General features: G+C 32.1%; 1 protein-coding gene and 2 non-coding genes across 3 annotated transcripts; 2 read left to right on the top strand and 1 right to left on the bottom strand.

Moving 5' to 3' along the window:
- Nucleotides 1–2,628: 2,628 nt before the first annotated feature.
- Nucleotides 2,629–2,700, top strand: Trnah-gug (transfer RNA histidin (anticodon GUG)). The gene has a single exon. It is a non-coding gene; the product is annotated as a tRNA-His (tRNA).
- Nucleotides 2,701–8,483: 5,783 nt separating this feature from the next.
- Trnah-gug (transfer RNA histidin (anticodon GUG)) lies at nucleotides 8,484–8,555 on the top strand. The gene has a single exon. It is a non-coding gene; the product is annotated as a tRNA-His (tRNA).
- A 2,706-nt stretch (nucleotides 8,556–11,261) lies between these two features.
- On the bottom strand, nucleotides 11,262–15,025 carry LOC128189877 (serine dehydratase-like). Its single transcript, XM_052861661.1, has 8 exons — nucleotides 14,938–15,025; nucleotides 14,437–14,629; nucleotides 14,125–14,277; nucleotides 13,176–13,251; nucleotides 13,027–13,066; nucleotides 12,557–12,784; nucleotides 11,903–12,027; nucleotides 11,262–11,638 (listed from the first exon to the last, which is right to left on the bottom strand). The coding sequence occupies exons 2-8, from the start codon at nucleotides 14,614–14,616 to the stop codon at nucleotides 11,451–11,453; spliced, it is 990 nt and encodes a 329-aa protein (XP_052717621.1). The 5' UTR covers nucleotides 14,617–14,629; nucleotides 14,938–15,025; the 3' UTR covers nucleotides 11,262–11,450.
- Between the last annotated feature and the right edge of the window lie 1,298 nt (nucleotides 15,026–16,323).

The following is a 16,323-nucleotide window of genomic DNA, read 5'->3' as shown; positions in this document are numbered from 1 at the left end:
GTGGCTGTGCAGTCGCTGTTACGGCATGGCAGTCATTTTTGATGACCAAACCACGGCATTCCCCCCCCCCCCCCAAAATAGACTTTGACAAAACAATAGCGGCAGCTTTTCATCCTGTTTTTGAAATGGATATATGCCAGAAACAGTTTGGTGTGAAAACTATTTTTTGGGTCAAGAACTGTTTGGTATTTTTTATACAGAAGTATTTGAGGCATACATGTACATCGTACATAAAACAATGCCATTGAATTGTTAATTTACCTTACAGTCTGATTGAGAAGGATATCAGCACTGTAAACACTGGTAACGGTCTCATATTAAGAAGCTCACTAATATCGGACTGTCAGAGGTAAAATTTTAGACTTCTGGTGCAAAGGAATGACATCACAGCAGTGTGTCAAGAAGAAGGCCGAGTAATTATGCAAACAGTCTATATAATTTGTCACAGCGGTACACGTTGAAAACGTTACGGTAAACGACATACATATTCACCTTTATTAGAATCACTTCGTTTTCACTTTGATATTCATTAATTTTACATTACTTTATAACCAAAACGCCTGCTATCATTAGGTGTGTCTACAAAATTTTGATTCATAAATAACCATATTCGAAGAACAATGTAGTACACTTTTTGATGTTTCGAACGAACATATTTTGAAGGACGGTATCAATAAATGCATATTTTTACAAACTCGCCACAAAAGAAGCCAGCAGACATATAAAGGCTTATTTTTAAAAGATAGAAATTTTATTTTTATATATGAGCTTTTAAGCTTAGTGTCTGTTTTACTTTAAAACTACATGTATATGCGCATTTAAACTTGCAGATCTTAAGCTTAATTAACTATAAATATGGAAAACAGAAAGACGACAATACATGTACAGGAAATTTTCGTAGAATAGTCACAGACAACACCTGAATTGAGATTCTTCGATTAAACTATTTCGCTATTTGTTTTCATCCACTTAAGCCTATAAGATTCTTTGTCAAAGATTTTTTGAATACACGATGATACTATTTATATTTTGTATAAATTAAAGAGGTATGATTAGTACACCTTACTTAAAAGTAAGTTTCAAAAGTTTCTTTAGAATATTTCTTACTTTTAACTTGTTGCCTAATTGAGCAAGATACATGTATCTTTGAATTTTTGAATATCATTCACACTAAACTTCGTCACAATTGTGCACTAAATAATGATTTATTTCGATGTAATATTATCAACAGTCCACTCTGTTCGTGTGGTAAGCTCGAAGATACTTACCATTATTTTTTCACATGTAATAAATATAAAGATGCTAGAAATATTCTATTTAATGACGTTTTTCAAATTGTAAATCTTAACATTGTCAATACTCATGTTTTACTTTGGGGTGACAGTTCAATAAGTGACAATGAAAACAAGCATTTATTTACATTAGTTTATAATTTTATCAAAAATACTGAAAGATTTAACTGATCTTATAACTACTAGTACACCGTTGTTTACTATATACATGTCAATTGCATATACACTGTATGTATACGTCCATTCTATTCACTGACCTTTATTTATGTTGTGTACACATATTTTGTATTATATCTTTGTATTGGGAGAGGGCGGTCTAAGTTATAGAACTTGTGCCCAATCCCAATTGTATTTTGTACAATAAAAATATGTTCAAATCAAATCATACATGTATCTGTATGTGTTAACTGCACATGGATTTTAAGGTGAAGAGTAGACAATAACCGATTTTCCCTTACAACTCAAGGTAAAAATATTATATATGAAATGTACATTAGTACGTCTTTCGTCAAGTTACTCAAAATTGTTTCTTGTTTTAGTAATCTGGAATTCGGTTTACGTACGTACAAATGAATACGTCCTCATTTAATGAACAAATAGAATAATATTAACATGTTTCAGTGTCTTTGCCTGTGATAACACTTTGTATCGATTTTGTACTACATAGTCCAATAAAATCAAATGACGTGTAATTGGGGTGCAAGAGGGGTTTGCTTATTTATATTACAATATATTATAATCGTACAATGGCTGAAAATTATATAAATATAAGTAATAAGGAACCATTCTTTGAATATTATGAGGTGATGATTTCGGTCGGGGCTTAATCAAATGTATGATATAGGTCCATCGGGGTTTATTGGATTTGATCACGCACCGACTAAAATTATCATTTCATAATTCTCAAAGAATGATTCCTTATTTCTTAAATAAATTTATTTATAAGATATAAAAGCAAAAAATCAATGAGAAACTTGCAGCAGTGATGATAAAAACAAAGATTAAACCATTTCTAATTTTAGATAATGTACATGAATTTATAAAGTAATTCATATTAATTGAATAATAACCAAATAACTTTTTTTAACCATCAGATTGCAAAACCATAAGCTAAAACTTCAAGAACGTTTGAAGCTATAGAGATGTATACAAAAGCATATACTTGTGTTTTGTTTTTGTTTTTGAAACGCGATAGTGACCTCTTATTGAAAATGTTATCATTCAGCTAGTAAACTAAGGAAGCAAGTTCTTAAAGACCCTTGTGAAAGAGTATTTGCGATATTGTTAGACTAAAAAACTTTCATTCAAGTGGTATTTGACAGTATCTGCCAATATAGCCGTGATCGTATAGTGGTTAGTACTTCGCGTTGTGGCCGCGACAACCCAGGTTCGAATCCTGGTCACGGCAGTGGCTGTGCAGTCGCTGTTACGGCATGGCAGTCATTTTTGATGACCAACCAAAGTATCCCCTCCCCCCCCCCCCCCCAAAATAGATTTAGAATGCCTTGAAAAAACAATAGCGACAATTTATCTTCCTGCAAATGTAATGGATATATGGTGAAAACAGTTCTGTACGAAAGAAGGTTTTAAACATTACGGTAAACGACATTTACATGTTCAACTATATCGGTATCACTCCGATTTACTTCAACAGTTTAAAACTCGTTAATGTTACACTACTGTATAACCAAAACGCCTGATATCATTAGGTTTGTCTACAAAATTTATATACACAAAACACAGGATGAATGACCATCTTTAAGTCCTCCTTAAAGATAGCTTAAAGGTGTTTGAAGGTAGCTTAAAGACGATCTTTAAACCACCTTTAAGCTACCTTTAAGCTATAAGTATTGCTTAAAGGTGGCTTAAAGAAAGCGTAAAGATGGCTTAAAGGCAGCTTAAAGACTATCTTTAAGCCACCTTTAAGGACAACTTATAGGTCCTTAATGTCCAAACTTCTTTAAGCCACCTTTAAGCCACCTTTAAGCTACCTTTAAGCCACCTTTAAGCCACCTTTAAGCCATTAAAAAAATTTAATTCAATATTGTGCTTAATTTCCAACAAAATGTATTAACCTTATGAAAGAAAAGGTATTAAAACGGTTTTTGTTCTAGAAAGAAAAATGAAAAAAAAAACACACAAAAAAAACCCGGCCACGGCGAGAATTGAACCCGGGACCCTTAGTTTACTAGCATCTCCACACATCCTCTGCGCCACGGCAACTTACATATAAATGAGCGTTTTTATATCCTATATATCAGTGGATATTGAATCACTGTATTGAATGTGTTTACTTTAAAAAGATTTCGACAAACCATTCAGTTTGTAACAATCAATTATATCTATTTTATAAATTACATGCATGCATGTATTTAGAATGAAATACGGAACGTGGTCTTCAGTGAACAAAAATATATTATACCTAAATGGAAACCGTTAGGTTCACTATAGTAGGCTTTCTTAGTTAATAAATTTAAACCGAGTAGATATACGTTCATCTAATTTGTAACTATAAAAATGTAAGAAAGAAAATGAAATCATTTCTTTTATTAAATGCATTAATACTATTAGGGTATTTGTTCAATTTCCCGCAATTTCCCGGTTTTCATGATCGCGGCGCCGTTCCAATATGTTTAAATATTTACATGTAATTGTATGTACATGTACATGATTTTTAAACTATCAATTCTATAACAAACAAAATTACCAATTACCGGTGACGTATTTACTGCATGTGACAATTGCAAATGACTTGTACATACAATTGAATGATGTGCCAGGCCGGGTATATTTGACATATTTACCCTTATACATATATTTAAATAATCAACCCCTATTTATGATCACCGGTACATTAATTAATTAGCCTCAAGATTTTACTCTTACATACATGTATCGTTAATTTGTAGACGTAACATCTTTGAAACCGAGAGCTAGGAAATAATACTTTGAAAATGAATTACAATAGCTGCAATAATGTAGCCCTCTCCGATTTTTTTATATCTGATGTTTACTGGAGAGGGCTACAATTCCATAGGATCTCCGTAATGGTGCAAAATTAATTTTTTAATGCGGCTGACTTCGGTCTGAAAAGATCGATTTTATATTTGACTTTCTTTGGATAAAATGATTTTTTAATTCAGATTGAACAAACTAACCGTATATAAATCAAAACCAGATAAAACACATCAGCATGTTTACCAGTCGTCTTTTTCAGCAGCCATGACAGTTCTCGCGTGATTTTATGGGATTTACGCTTGGAGTTTTGATGGGCTTGATAACGTGAATGTCAGTATAAATAATCGATCTTACCTCGTTCTATCACTAAAACATCATTTAAGGAAATGGTATTTAATGGAAAATTCATATTTACCGCGTTAATTATGTTTAAATTAGGGGAATTCCTACATTCAGTTCAAGATCCGCTCCTAAATTCTCATTGGTTGTCCCAAAATAAAACCGGTCAAGGTCAGTAAACATGGCGGACAAATTCAACTTGCGTTGTTGACATACACGAAAATAACCGATATATGGACTATATCTGATATTTTTGGATTAATTTATGCCATAGACATCTACAATGTTTGAGTTCAGGTAAGAATTGCAGATGTTATTGTCATTTATATGCGATTTGAGACGAAATCGTTGCGGGAGTGAATCACTCCCGCACTTGCACCATTACGGAGATCCTATGGAGTTGTAGCCCTCTCCCAAAAAAAAAAAAATCAAAAAAAAAATCGGGAGAGGGCTACATTATTGCAGCTAGAATTACAAATGTAAATTAACTTTTATTCACTAGACTTATCGTATACTCGTACATACTAAGATTCAACGCCTTTAGAAACCCTGACGTGCACCTGGGCACACGACACACCTGTTGTGTATATCTTGTATATTCTGTGTTAGTTCCAGGGGTTTTCTTAAGTTGGAAAAACAATAGACTTTAATTAGATATACACAAACATGCACCTGGGCACACGACACAACTGCTGTGTATATCTTGTATATTCTGTGTTAGTTCCAGGGGTTTTCTTAAGTTGGACAAACAATAGACTCTAATTAGATATACACAAACGAACAAAACTTTGTCTAGACAAACAAAGCAGTAATATCCTGCCCGATATAACAAAGGCAGTTGAGAGTCTTTTCATCTTTAACATGTATCTAGCAGATCTAGAGTTAGAAATAATGAAAATTGAAAAAAAAAATACAAACCTTAAACCGATTAACAAATTAAATCATGCATTTTTGGTTCATTATCTTTATTTTGTTTAATAACCGGATGAACTGAGAGAGAGAGAGAGAGAGAGAGAGAGAGAGAGAGAGAGAGAGATTTTTTCACCGATTAATTTATAATAGGAAACAAACATTCTTTAATTAGTTTTATGCACATATTAAGATACAGAGACTGCGCTCATACCTACAATAATTTTGAAACCCCCAAAAATTATAAAGAATTTTATAACGGCAATCTGTGTCCATCAGAGCGGTGCTGATGATAGCGATCTGTGTTTAATGGAGCGACGATTAAAACCGCCTGGAACACCCCCCCCCCCCTTCCTTGGAAATTATATTATCACTCGGATGACCCCCTTCCATCTCTATAAAAGAGCTTTTGCATTTAATATATGTTTTTATTGTTCAGCTTGATCAATATTGACTTAAAGGCCACTTAAAGACAGTGTAAAGGCAGTGTAAAGAGAGCGTAAATGCCACTTAAAGATGCTTAAAGGTGGCTTAAAGGTAGCTTAAAGAAGTTTGGACATTAAGGACCTATAAGCACTTGCTTAAAGGTGACTTAAAGGCGGCTTAAAGGTTGTAAAGCCTTTAAGCTCCTTTAAGTCACCTTTAAGCCACCTTTAAGGACTTGCTTAAAGATGGTTTTTCGCCCTGTGAAAACCAAATGCAAAGATTAATGTAGCACAATCTTTTTGTTCGAACGAAAATAATTTGAAGGACGTTATCCATTTATGCATGTTTTAACAAACTTTGGATAAAAGAAGCCAGCAGACGTATATATAACTAATTTTAAAAAAGATGAAAATTTTATTTTCGAAAATTAGTTTTTAAACTTAGCTTATGATTTACTTTGAAATTATCTAGCTGCACATTTAAACTCGCAGATCTCTAGCTTAATTAACTAAAAATTTGGAAAACAGAAATAGACGACAATAGTTGTGATAGAATTGTCATTGATACCTCCTGAAGTGAGGTTCTTCAATTAAACTATTTTTTATTACAAATTTTGTTACAAAATCAAAATCTTCTCATCTCGAGACGAGGCGAGCTCGCTTTTTTCAGCTACTCAAGCTTATAGGATTTTTTGTCAAAATTTTGTATAAATTGAGGAAGTATGATAAGTATACCTTACTTAGTAGCTATTTTCAAAATTTTATTTCGACTATTTCTTACTTCTAACTTGTTCCTTAATACAAATATACAAATATTTTATTGGCACAAACACAACTACACTTATTGTCAAAGGCCAAATATACGCATAAATAGGTATTGTTTTATTACATACTAGTATAAAAGATTATCATTACATATCATTAGATATCATTATATTTCACATTCACATGGGAGGAAAACAGTTCTGACAATTAAGTTAATGCATTGTTTCTGTATTATGTACATTAATTTTATGTATAAATGAGAGAGTTATTTTCATTTTCAACACTATTGAAGATTTATTATTGAAACAGAACTTAGTCACTAGGATATCTGACATTTTTGAAAAATCATTTTTAGTATGAAAACATGTATATTTCTTCCAAAAACCTCAAATGAATATATTAAGAACAGCTGAATAAAAATTGGAATTCATCTTCAACTGCTCCAGCTTTAAAATAATTACAAAGTCTTTCGTGCGTTGGAATAGGTAAGTGTCTACCTTTTTCTATGGCAAGATTCTGTGAACTTAATTTTAAACTACTAAAAACTTATTTCTCTACTTTTCTTTTGAATACATCAACATAAGAACACCGCAAAATATATTATCAAAAACAACTTGATAAAATCTAAGCTTGGGGATATTTAAAGGGGCATGGTCACGATTTTGATCAAAAAAAAATTTTTCGATTTTAATATTTATAAGGCTTTAGAAAGGCATTTTAAATAGGCAACCGAAATCTAAGTGTCTTTGTTGAGTTATAAGCGAGTTACAGAGCTTTAAATTCTTCGCTATGTAAACAAAGCGTTTGTTAACATTTTGAACGTTGAAGTAAAAATTTCAGTTTTAAACCTAAAAAGAATGTGTTAAACATTAAAAAAAAAGTTTATCTATGCTTAAAATAAATAAAAAGATAGACAAATAAGCTAGAAAATTTTTTTTATTGGTATATTGAACCTATGTAAACAAAAAAAGGGCACGAGCCTTGTTTACCTGACAAAGAATTGTTAGCCCTGTATCTTGCTTATAACTCTACGAATGACTCTCAAATTTTATTTGATCATTTAAAATGCTTTTCTAAAGCATTGTTAATAATAAAAACATAAAAATAGAATTTGACCAAAATCGTGACCATGTCCCTTTAATGTCCTTCTTCATTGAACACTGGTCTGTTATTCTTTGTTTTAAACTTCATAGAAAGAGTTTCATTGAACTGCCTTTGTAGATAATAGATGAAACCCTAAATTGTTAATAGTTGAAAGTTTCAAGGTAAGGGATAGACAATAACCGATTTTTTCCCATACAACTCAAGGTAAAAACGTTATATATGAAATGTTCACTAGTACGTCTTTCGTCAAGTAACTCAACATTGCTTCTTACTTTAGTTATCTGGAATTCGGTATACGTGCACGTATGTATAAATGAATACGTACTCATTACATGAACAATAAGGAGTCATAAATTTATTTATACGATATACTAACAATAAATCTATGAGAAAACCATTGTTGATTTGACAAAATATACATGAATTTATAAAGTAATCTATATCAATTGAATGATAACTTAATAACTTTCGTTAACCATCAATTTTTAAAACATAAACACTAGAGAGATGTATACAAAAGCATACACTTAATTTTTTTTTTGAAACGCGATAGAGACCTCTTATTGATGTTATCAAAAAGTTAGTGAACAAAGGAAGCAAGTTCCTAAAGACTCTTGTGAAAGAGTATATGCGATATTGTTAATCTGAAACACTTTCATTCAAGTGATACATGACAGTACCTGCCAAAATAGCCGTGATCGTATAGTGGTTAGTACTTCGCGTTGTGGCCGCGACAACCCAGGTTCGAATCCTGGTCACGGCAGTGGCTGTGCAGTCGCTGTTACGGCATGGCAGTCATTTTTATGGTGGAATGCTACACCAAAGTTTTATTTTATGCATCATTTGAGTATCATTTTTATTACATGATTCCGTTGATCAAAGAAAGATGTATGCTCTTTATTATTTTATAAGAATTTTTTGTACAAAATAACTAAGAGTATATATCCTTCTTTGAACAACGGAGTCATGTTTCAGAAATGATACTCTAACGATCCATAAAATAAAAGGTTGGTGCAGCATTCTACTTTAAACGCTTTTGTCTTTAGAAATAAATCTATAGTATATAGTTTAAAATTTACAATTTGTTATAAAGGATATCCATATGCAAAGTAAAACTCAAAAAAGGAACTTAATACTAGATATATGTTATGTATATTAAAGGGGCATGGTCACGATTTTAGTCAATGTTAATGTTCACAATGCTTCAGTAAGGCATTTTAATAGGCAACCAAAATTTGAGTGTCATTAGTTGAGATATAAGCAAGTTACAGAGCTTGCAATTCTTTGCTATGTAAACAAAGCTTTTGTTTACATTTTGACTGTTGAAGTGAAAATTCCAATTTTTGACCTAATGAATGTGTTAAACGTAATGAATTTTTTTTATGCTTAAAATGAATAAAAAGATAGACAAATCAGCTTGAAAAAGATTTTTTACTGGTATACTGAACCTATGTAAATAAAAACATTCATCTGTCTGTGAAAATGTTTTATAAATGGACTACGCTGTAAACTAGCCATCAGCCTTTGACTTGTCTATCATTGCATTTGGATTTAGGTGTATTACTGTATGTGTATAAGGTTCACAAAATTAAAGCTGATCAGTTTCTATAATAACACAATCAGTTTCTACAGACCAGAGCTATTTTAACAGAATATAATCGTGGTTTCCAAACGTGATGCAATTTACGTATGGTTATTTGAACTGATAATTTTCAACTTTTTATTTTTACATTGCTAAACTAATATAGGTTTAATGAGCAAGTAAAATTCCATAGACACCAAATGACCAATATACCATTTATAGACATTATATTCTCCCTCACTACGTTCGTCCGAATGTAAAACAATAAAGTGCTAAAGGAATAAAATCAACAAGTACTACATAGGTACGCTGCTCGCCAGCGTTATTTTATTTACACAAAAACACATATTAAACAACCATCTGTCAGCCAAAAATCAACATTTTCCATATCATCTGCAGCCATTTTTACTTCAATCGCTACTAGCGTGCGTAGAGTGCCACGCCACCGCATGGTCCCACTATTACCTGATCACGTGACCCGAAACCCATTTGAGTACGTATGAAAACCCATCACGCACATGATTTTAAGTATAACCACTTTTGTTTTTAGTGTGTCTCACCTGACAGGTAAGATATTTACCTTTAAAAACTAATATCCCATTGGAAAATAATTCCCATAAGGGAAATAATTTTCCGATAGGAAATATTCAAAATCCTATAGGAATTTCAAAAAATCCTTCAGAAATAATACTTCCTATAATAACAACATTTCCCACAGGAATCAAATTCAGACAGGTAGATGTTTTTCTTTAGGAGATTAGAATTTCATTTCTTTAAATTTCCCATAGATTTCTAAAATTTTGTTCAAATTCTACCGAATTTGAATTCCTATAGGAAGTTCTTTTATACTATGGAAAACAAGAATTTCCTAGCGGAATTTAATTTTTAAAGGCATAAAATACCTAACTGATAAGTGAGACATCAATAACAAAAGTAGTTATAAACTCTTAATGTCATGATTTACAAAAATTATGACATATTTACATTTTACAATACATGCACCTAAGACGAGTGCAAAAAAGCCACCTACACACTCGCAAATTTATCCGGCACAGTGTTAATGTTTAACAAAAATTTTAAAATTCTGCCAAAAAATAAATTGATTAAAGAGTTCATCAATTTATTCTTAAAGTTTATTTAACGTTTCATTAAATATAGGCGTTAAAGGGGCATGGTCACGATTTTGGTCAAATTTTATTTTTATGTTTTTATTACTTACAATACTTTAGAAATGCATTTCTAATGATCGAATTAAATTTGAGAGTCATTTGAAAAGTTATAAGCAAGATACAGAGCTCACAATTCTTTGTCATGTAAACAAGGCTCGTGCCCTGTTTTTGTTTACATAGTTTCCATATACCAGTAAAAAATCTTTTTTCAGCTTATTTGTCTTTTTTTTTTATTAATTTAAGGCATAGATATACAATTCCTAACGTTTAACACATTCGTTTTAGGTATAAAACTGAATATTTTACTTCAACGTTCAAAATGTAAACAAACGTTTTGTTTACATAGCGAAGAATTTCAAGCTATGTAACTCGCTTATAACTCAACAAATGAGACTCAAATATCAGTTGCTTATTTAAAATGCCTTTTGAAGCATTGTAAATGTTAAAATCGGAAAATAATTTTTGACCAAAATCGTGACCATGTCCCTTTAATGTTATTAAATGATATATAGTACATCTTCAATATCCAACAGCCACTTATTCATATGGCATAAAGAAGTTTGAATTTGACATTAATGCTAGACTAATTACTTTCTAAAATGAAAAGAGTAAATACTAGCATTGTTTTTCACATCTCAATAATGTATGTGAAAGTGAGATCCTACATCTCTTTCATGTCAGTACAAAGTAGATGGCAAAACCTTTATTAAAACAAAGATTCCATTTTAAGATATTTATTCAAAACAAATATCCCACTCTGATTCACAAATAAAACTCAAAATAAACTGTAGCTGCTCCTGGGTGAAATATCACAGAATAAAAACCCAAATTATGTATAGATACCACTACTATATCTAGGATATCACTAAATCCAACACCTGTTCATTTAAAAGCCACTAAAATCATGTTATAATTCAAAATCTTTCTTCCATTTACTGAGAGCATCCAGAGTCACTGAACTACCCCCACAGACGACAATTAGTGCAGACTTTATTTCACAAAGTTGACCTTGAGCTTGAAGGTCATTGAGGATGCCACTATAGACAGCAGCCAAACTGGCACCACATGCGGGTTCAACCAACTGTCGATGGTCATCTATAACATTAACCACAAACACTGAGAATTTGAAGACACACACTTAATTGTAAGATAAAGTTTAGTATCTTCCAGTCAAATGTTAAGTTTTCAATCATAAGAATAAAGAAATGTGTAAGTTGTCTTGGTTTTGTCATTAAAAATACAAACGGATAGAATTCATGTTCTCAAGAGAAGGACTCCAACTTTGAGCTTTTATGTCATGCAAAAAGATTCAGAATTTATTCATTGAGTTGTAAATGCAAATTATTAAAATGAGTTTACCTGCATATTTCAGACAAGCATCAACTGCTTGTTTGTCTGTACAAAGCTTTGATATAACTTTATACTTCTTGCATAATTCAAACACTTGTGTGCATGGAGTAAGAGCACCAAGGCTTTTTGCAGAACTGCAAACAAAAACAATTCATATGTTAGCTTTTCTTATTTAATTAATAATAGTACAACTCTACATCAATGTATAAAAACTTGAATTTTTATCATCATAATAAGTAACATGAATCATTTATGATAAACGTTTTATAAACATTTAAAAAAAACCCAGTAATTTATAGAATTACCTCACTTTGTTATCCCTTAAAAAATCACTATATCATCTTGCAACTTATTTCATTTTCAATTTGTTATCAAGCTGGGTTCCAGATTCTTATTTTATGGTAACTTAAATACTATGTGAATTTAAAAAGTTTTAACTTTCCAAAACGGTACAGGCCCCTCTGAACCTCCCTCCCACCTAACAATCTGCAAATTTAATTGATATGAGACCATATAACAATTGTAAGATTAACTTTGTATGAAGCATAATAAGAATAAGAGTTGCAACTAAAATCACATATTTTGCTTTTTCTGAAAAAAAATTCCAATAACAACATTTCTATAGAAATTTAGCAATGTAATATTTTTTTTCAACTGACAAACCTTGTAATTGCTGGAATGGTTGCCACCTTGTTTTCTCTCAGTGACACATTCAGACAGTCTGCTCCTTCAGTCTCCATTGCCACCACGGGGATGTGGCCCCATCCAACTCTCTGCATCCCTTGTATGACCCCACACAAAAGTCCCCCACCACCTACTGAAGCCACCACAACATCAGGTGGGCAGGGCAGCTGCTGCTTGACCTCCACTATCAAGGATTCATGTCCCTCCCTACAAATCAAAACATTCAACTAGATTTAAAATATTACTATATTGTATCATGTTGAATCTACAGGATTACAAAGGGTTCATTATTAGGAGCACATTGTTATTTACTAGTACATAAGAAATCAAAAGATTTTCTAGTAGATGGAAAAAACAATTAGTAAATCTGCACTCAGTTTTTAATATTTTTGCATTCTTTGTCTGTCAGCTCTCTAGATTTATAATGCATTAGAAAATGGAGATCTTACCATACATCTGGATGATCAAAAGGATGAACATACAGACAGTCTACAAGACAGATAGCAGAATATATTTATTTTTATCTAAAAAAACTTCAAGTACATTTTTATATTATTGCTTGGTTTGAAATTTTGAATTATAAAGGAGATGATTTTACCTGGATCTTTGGCAAGAGTCATAGCATATTGATTTGATTCATCCCAAACACTGCCATGGACTTCCACGGTTGCTTCCTTGAGAAGAAAGATAACTCTTGCAGTACAAAAAAGACCTAATCCTACATGTAAAAATGTTCATCCTCATATGGAACTCTGCAAACAATCTACTAGTATTTTACCACAAGTCACCAATATCAGCTTACATGTACTTCTGGAGTATAAAAAAAATTAAAGAACTATATATGATATGAGTTAAATTTGGCCCCCATAATTCGCCATTTTTGAAGTGTTTCGGGTACAATAAAATGTTTATATGTTATATTTTAGAAGAGTTGCTGTAAAATATATTTTTCACCTATTTATTTGATTTATTTGCACTCACTGGCAGTATATGATGTCAGAAGTGAAGCTATTTCTATAATTCAATCAAAATTAGTCAAACAATTGACATTTCTCTTATCTTTTTATGAATGGAAAATATAGAGCGCTTGCTTGAACAAGGAAAATTTTTTTGTCACTCACTAGCCTTAGCTTGATACATCTCGGATTAAACTATTTTGTTTGTTCAAGCATGCACTCTATGTTTTCTAAAAGAAAAGCTGCCTGAAAACAAGTTGTTTTGTGCTAAAAATGGTGATAAAAGGTTGTCTTTATGATGTCATTTTTCTAAATTGTGGGCAGTTGAATCAAAATGAACATTTTGTAAAAACATCACATATATATCTGTACAAAGAAAACAAAGAATTACAGTAAAATGATGATGTTCATTTTAGGGGGCCATTTTAGGGCCATATCATATATAGTCCTTTGCCAAAACTACAAGCACACACCAAATATCCCTCAAATTCTTAGAGTTTACAAAATAATATTTCTACCACTGAAATTACAAAAGATCTACAATGTGTCTGTTAAAATATGGAACACAACTGAAAGAACAATTAAATGTACCTGGTCTCTCAGTTTTTCTGCCACAAAATCTGGTGTAGTTGTTGGGAGAACAATGGTTGCTGGGAGATTGAGAAGTCGAGCAGCATAGGCAGCTGCTAAACCTCCGTTTCCACCTGAGGCACATACCACCCTCTTACAGCCTTTGGATACAGCCTGGTGTCATTATCAACAACAAAAATAAATCAGACCAACATAATGATATCGATCTCTAATTGTGACAAGATACAAAATTTATGTATGAAGGTGTTTGCCATTTGATCTCCAAAAAAAGGTGACATTGAATACTGTTCATGTACTTATGAAAGAACTTGCCTTTTGACATAAGTTTCCGATTCCCCTAATCTTGAAGCTCCCTGGAACTTGCAGATTTTCTAGTTTGAGGTAAACTTGTAATCCAGCGCATTTGGACAGAGGTGTGCTCAAGATAGCTGGAGTTTTTATGTGAAGAGGCTTTTGATGTGAGCCATTTTGATCAGGGGCTTGAGCATCCATCTAAATGCCGTATCTAATACAAAGAGAATTTCTTATGAAAAAATAACACTTCTTCACAATAAACAGTGATGTATACAATGTTCATGGAGGTGGGTAGAATCATTGCTGCAGGTCTGGTCACTATAAGTTAGAGAAGCCCTCAGCAGCGGGTCCGTAGGACATTATGCGATTGTATCTAGGTTGCTGTATTTTTCTAATTTAAGGGGAAATCGTGTTGGTAACCTACTTTTTAACGCCATATTTACATGTTTATTTAAGTTTTAACCCTCTAATTTAAAAAAAAAAAATTTAACACATATTTACATAACAAAACAAACTTACTATTTGATATTATGAAAATAAAAGTTGTTGACGTTGGAGGAGTGTCTACTTTCGCTTTTTATAGGTAAGATTTTTATGAGACCCGATCCCGACAACAAAGTCCATTCAAACTATACATACGTTTAAAAATAAATGCTGTTTGAAAAGAAAAAAAAAAGACAACAAGGGGAAAAAAGAGATTCGACAGCAAAAGTAATTATAAGCAAGTGCATGTATTTAAATACTACTCACGTTTCGACCATATATTCTCTCTTTTGAAAAGACTATGATTAAACAGAAATGTTGATGACTATTGAACCTGATCATTTTTATGAATATTAAGATAAACATATTTATAGTCTGTCCCAAGAAATTAATGCTGCACATTTGGACGATTTTTAATATAAAAAAAAATACACATACCTGTGAAAGAAGTGCAATTGAAATCGATGAAAGGGAAAACTTTCAGGGTATCTTCATTGACAAATTATCGTTTTTCACTAAAAAAAAATTCACAGAAGCAAAAACTGATTTCTTTCGAAGATTTATAATTGGGAACATGTTTACATCTTTTCTGCATTCGGAGGTCACTCTGAATACATCGCACAATTTTTTAACATTATTATCCGGGTACCTTCAACTCCTTTGCAATGGAAATTGAATTCCCCGTAGACTTGTATGTATTGAAATCTGACAAGCTAGAGGGGGTGTTTCAAGGGGGAAATCTTGGGAAATTTTTATGCTATTGAATGAACATCGTCCGAACCCAAACGTATTTATAAATATAGAACAAAATAAAAAATGTGCAGCATAAATATCTTGGGACAGACTATACACAAGATTTCACTTATTGTTTTGTCCTACACCCCTATAAAATTCCATTAAAATAAATTGAAACATAATAGAAAAGAACGGGGTTATATGGAATTCTAGGTTTGATATGTTGTAATACTCATGTATTTTCTTAATACATGTACAAAGAAGAGATTTAAGCTAGAAAGACCTGCAATTTTATTTTATATTTATCTTATTTATTATATATTATTAATATTATATGTCGTTTAAAAAGTTCGATATCTATTGCCAATTTATCATTTTACGCTTTTGTGACTCTGTCTGTAATTTGCCTGCAGGAGCTTACATATTAACTATCAAAACGGAATCCAGATCTACTGGTCCTAGGCTATATTAGTGTTCATTGGAGCAACTTCATACGTTACGAAGAACACAATCAGCCGGGTAATTGATGTTTGATGTCCGTCCGGCCGCTCCAAGGAGGAAAAACGGTGATGTATAATAGCTCCGTGCAATTGGGACCGACGTCTTTTGCCAAAATAAAACGTACCAAATTTCAAGTGTCTAGATTGAGACAATCTCGGTCGATGTACACGGGGATCGTGACGGGAG

This window comes from Crassostrea angulata, chromosome 6, assembly GCF_025612915.1.
Source record: "Crassostrea angulata isolate pt1a10 chromosome 6, ASM2561291v2, whole genome shotgun sequence".
In the NCBI taxonomy this organism is placed as follows: Eukaryota; Metazoa; Mollusca; class Bivalvia; order Ostreida; family Ostreidae; genus Magallana; species Magallana angulata.
This window is presented reverse-complemented; position numbering and strand designations above follow the sequence as displayed.

What these genes read in the sequence shown, in the direction of transcription:
- LOC128189877 (XM_052861661.1), bottom strand. Translation starts at nt 14,616, where the DNA reads ATGGATGCTCAAGCCCCTGATCAAAATGGCTCACATCAAAAGCCTCTT. An exon ending in TTTGATCATCCAGATGTATG is followed by an intron (nt 12,785 to 13,026) that starts GTAAGATCTCCA and finishes TTTGATTTGTAG; the next exon opens with GGAGGGACATGAATCCTTGA. An exon ending in TGCTTGTCTGAAATATGCAG is followed by an intron (nt 11,639 to 11,902) that starts GTAAACTCATTT and finishes TTAATGTTATAG; the next exon opens with ATGACCATCGACAGTTGGTT.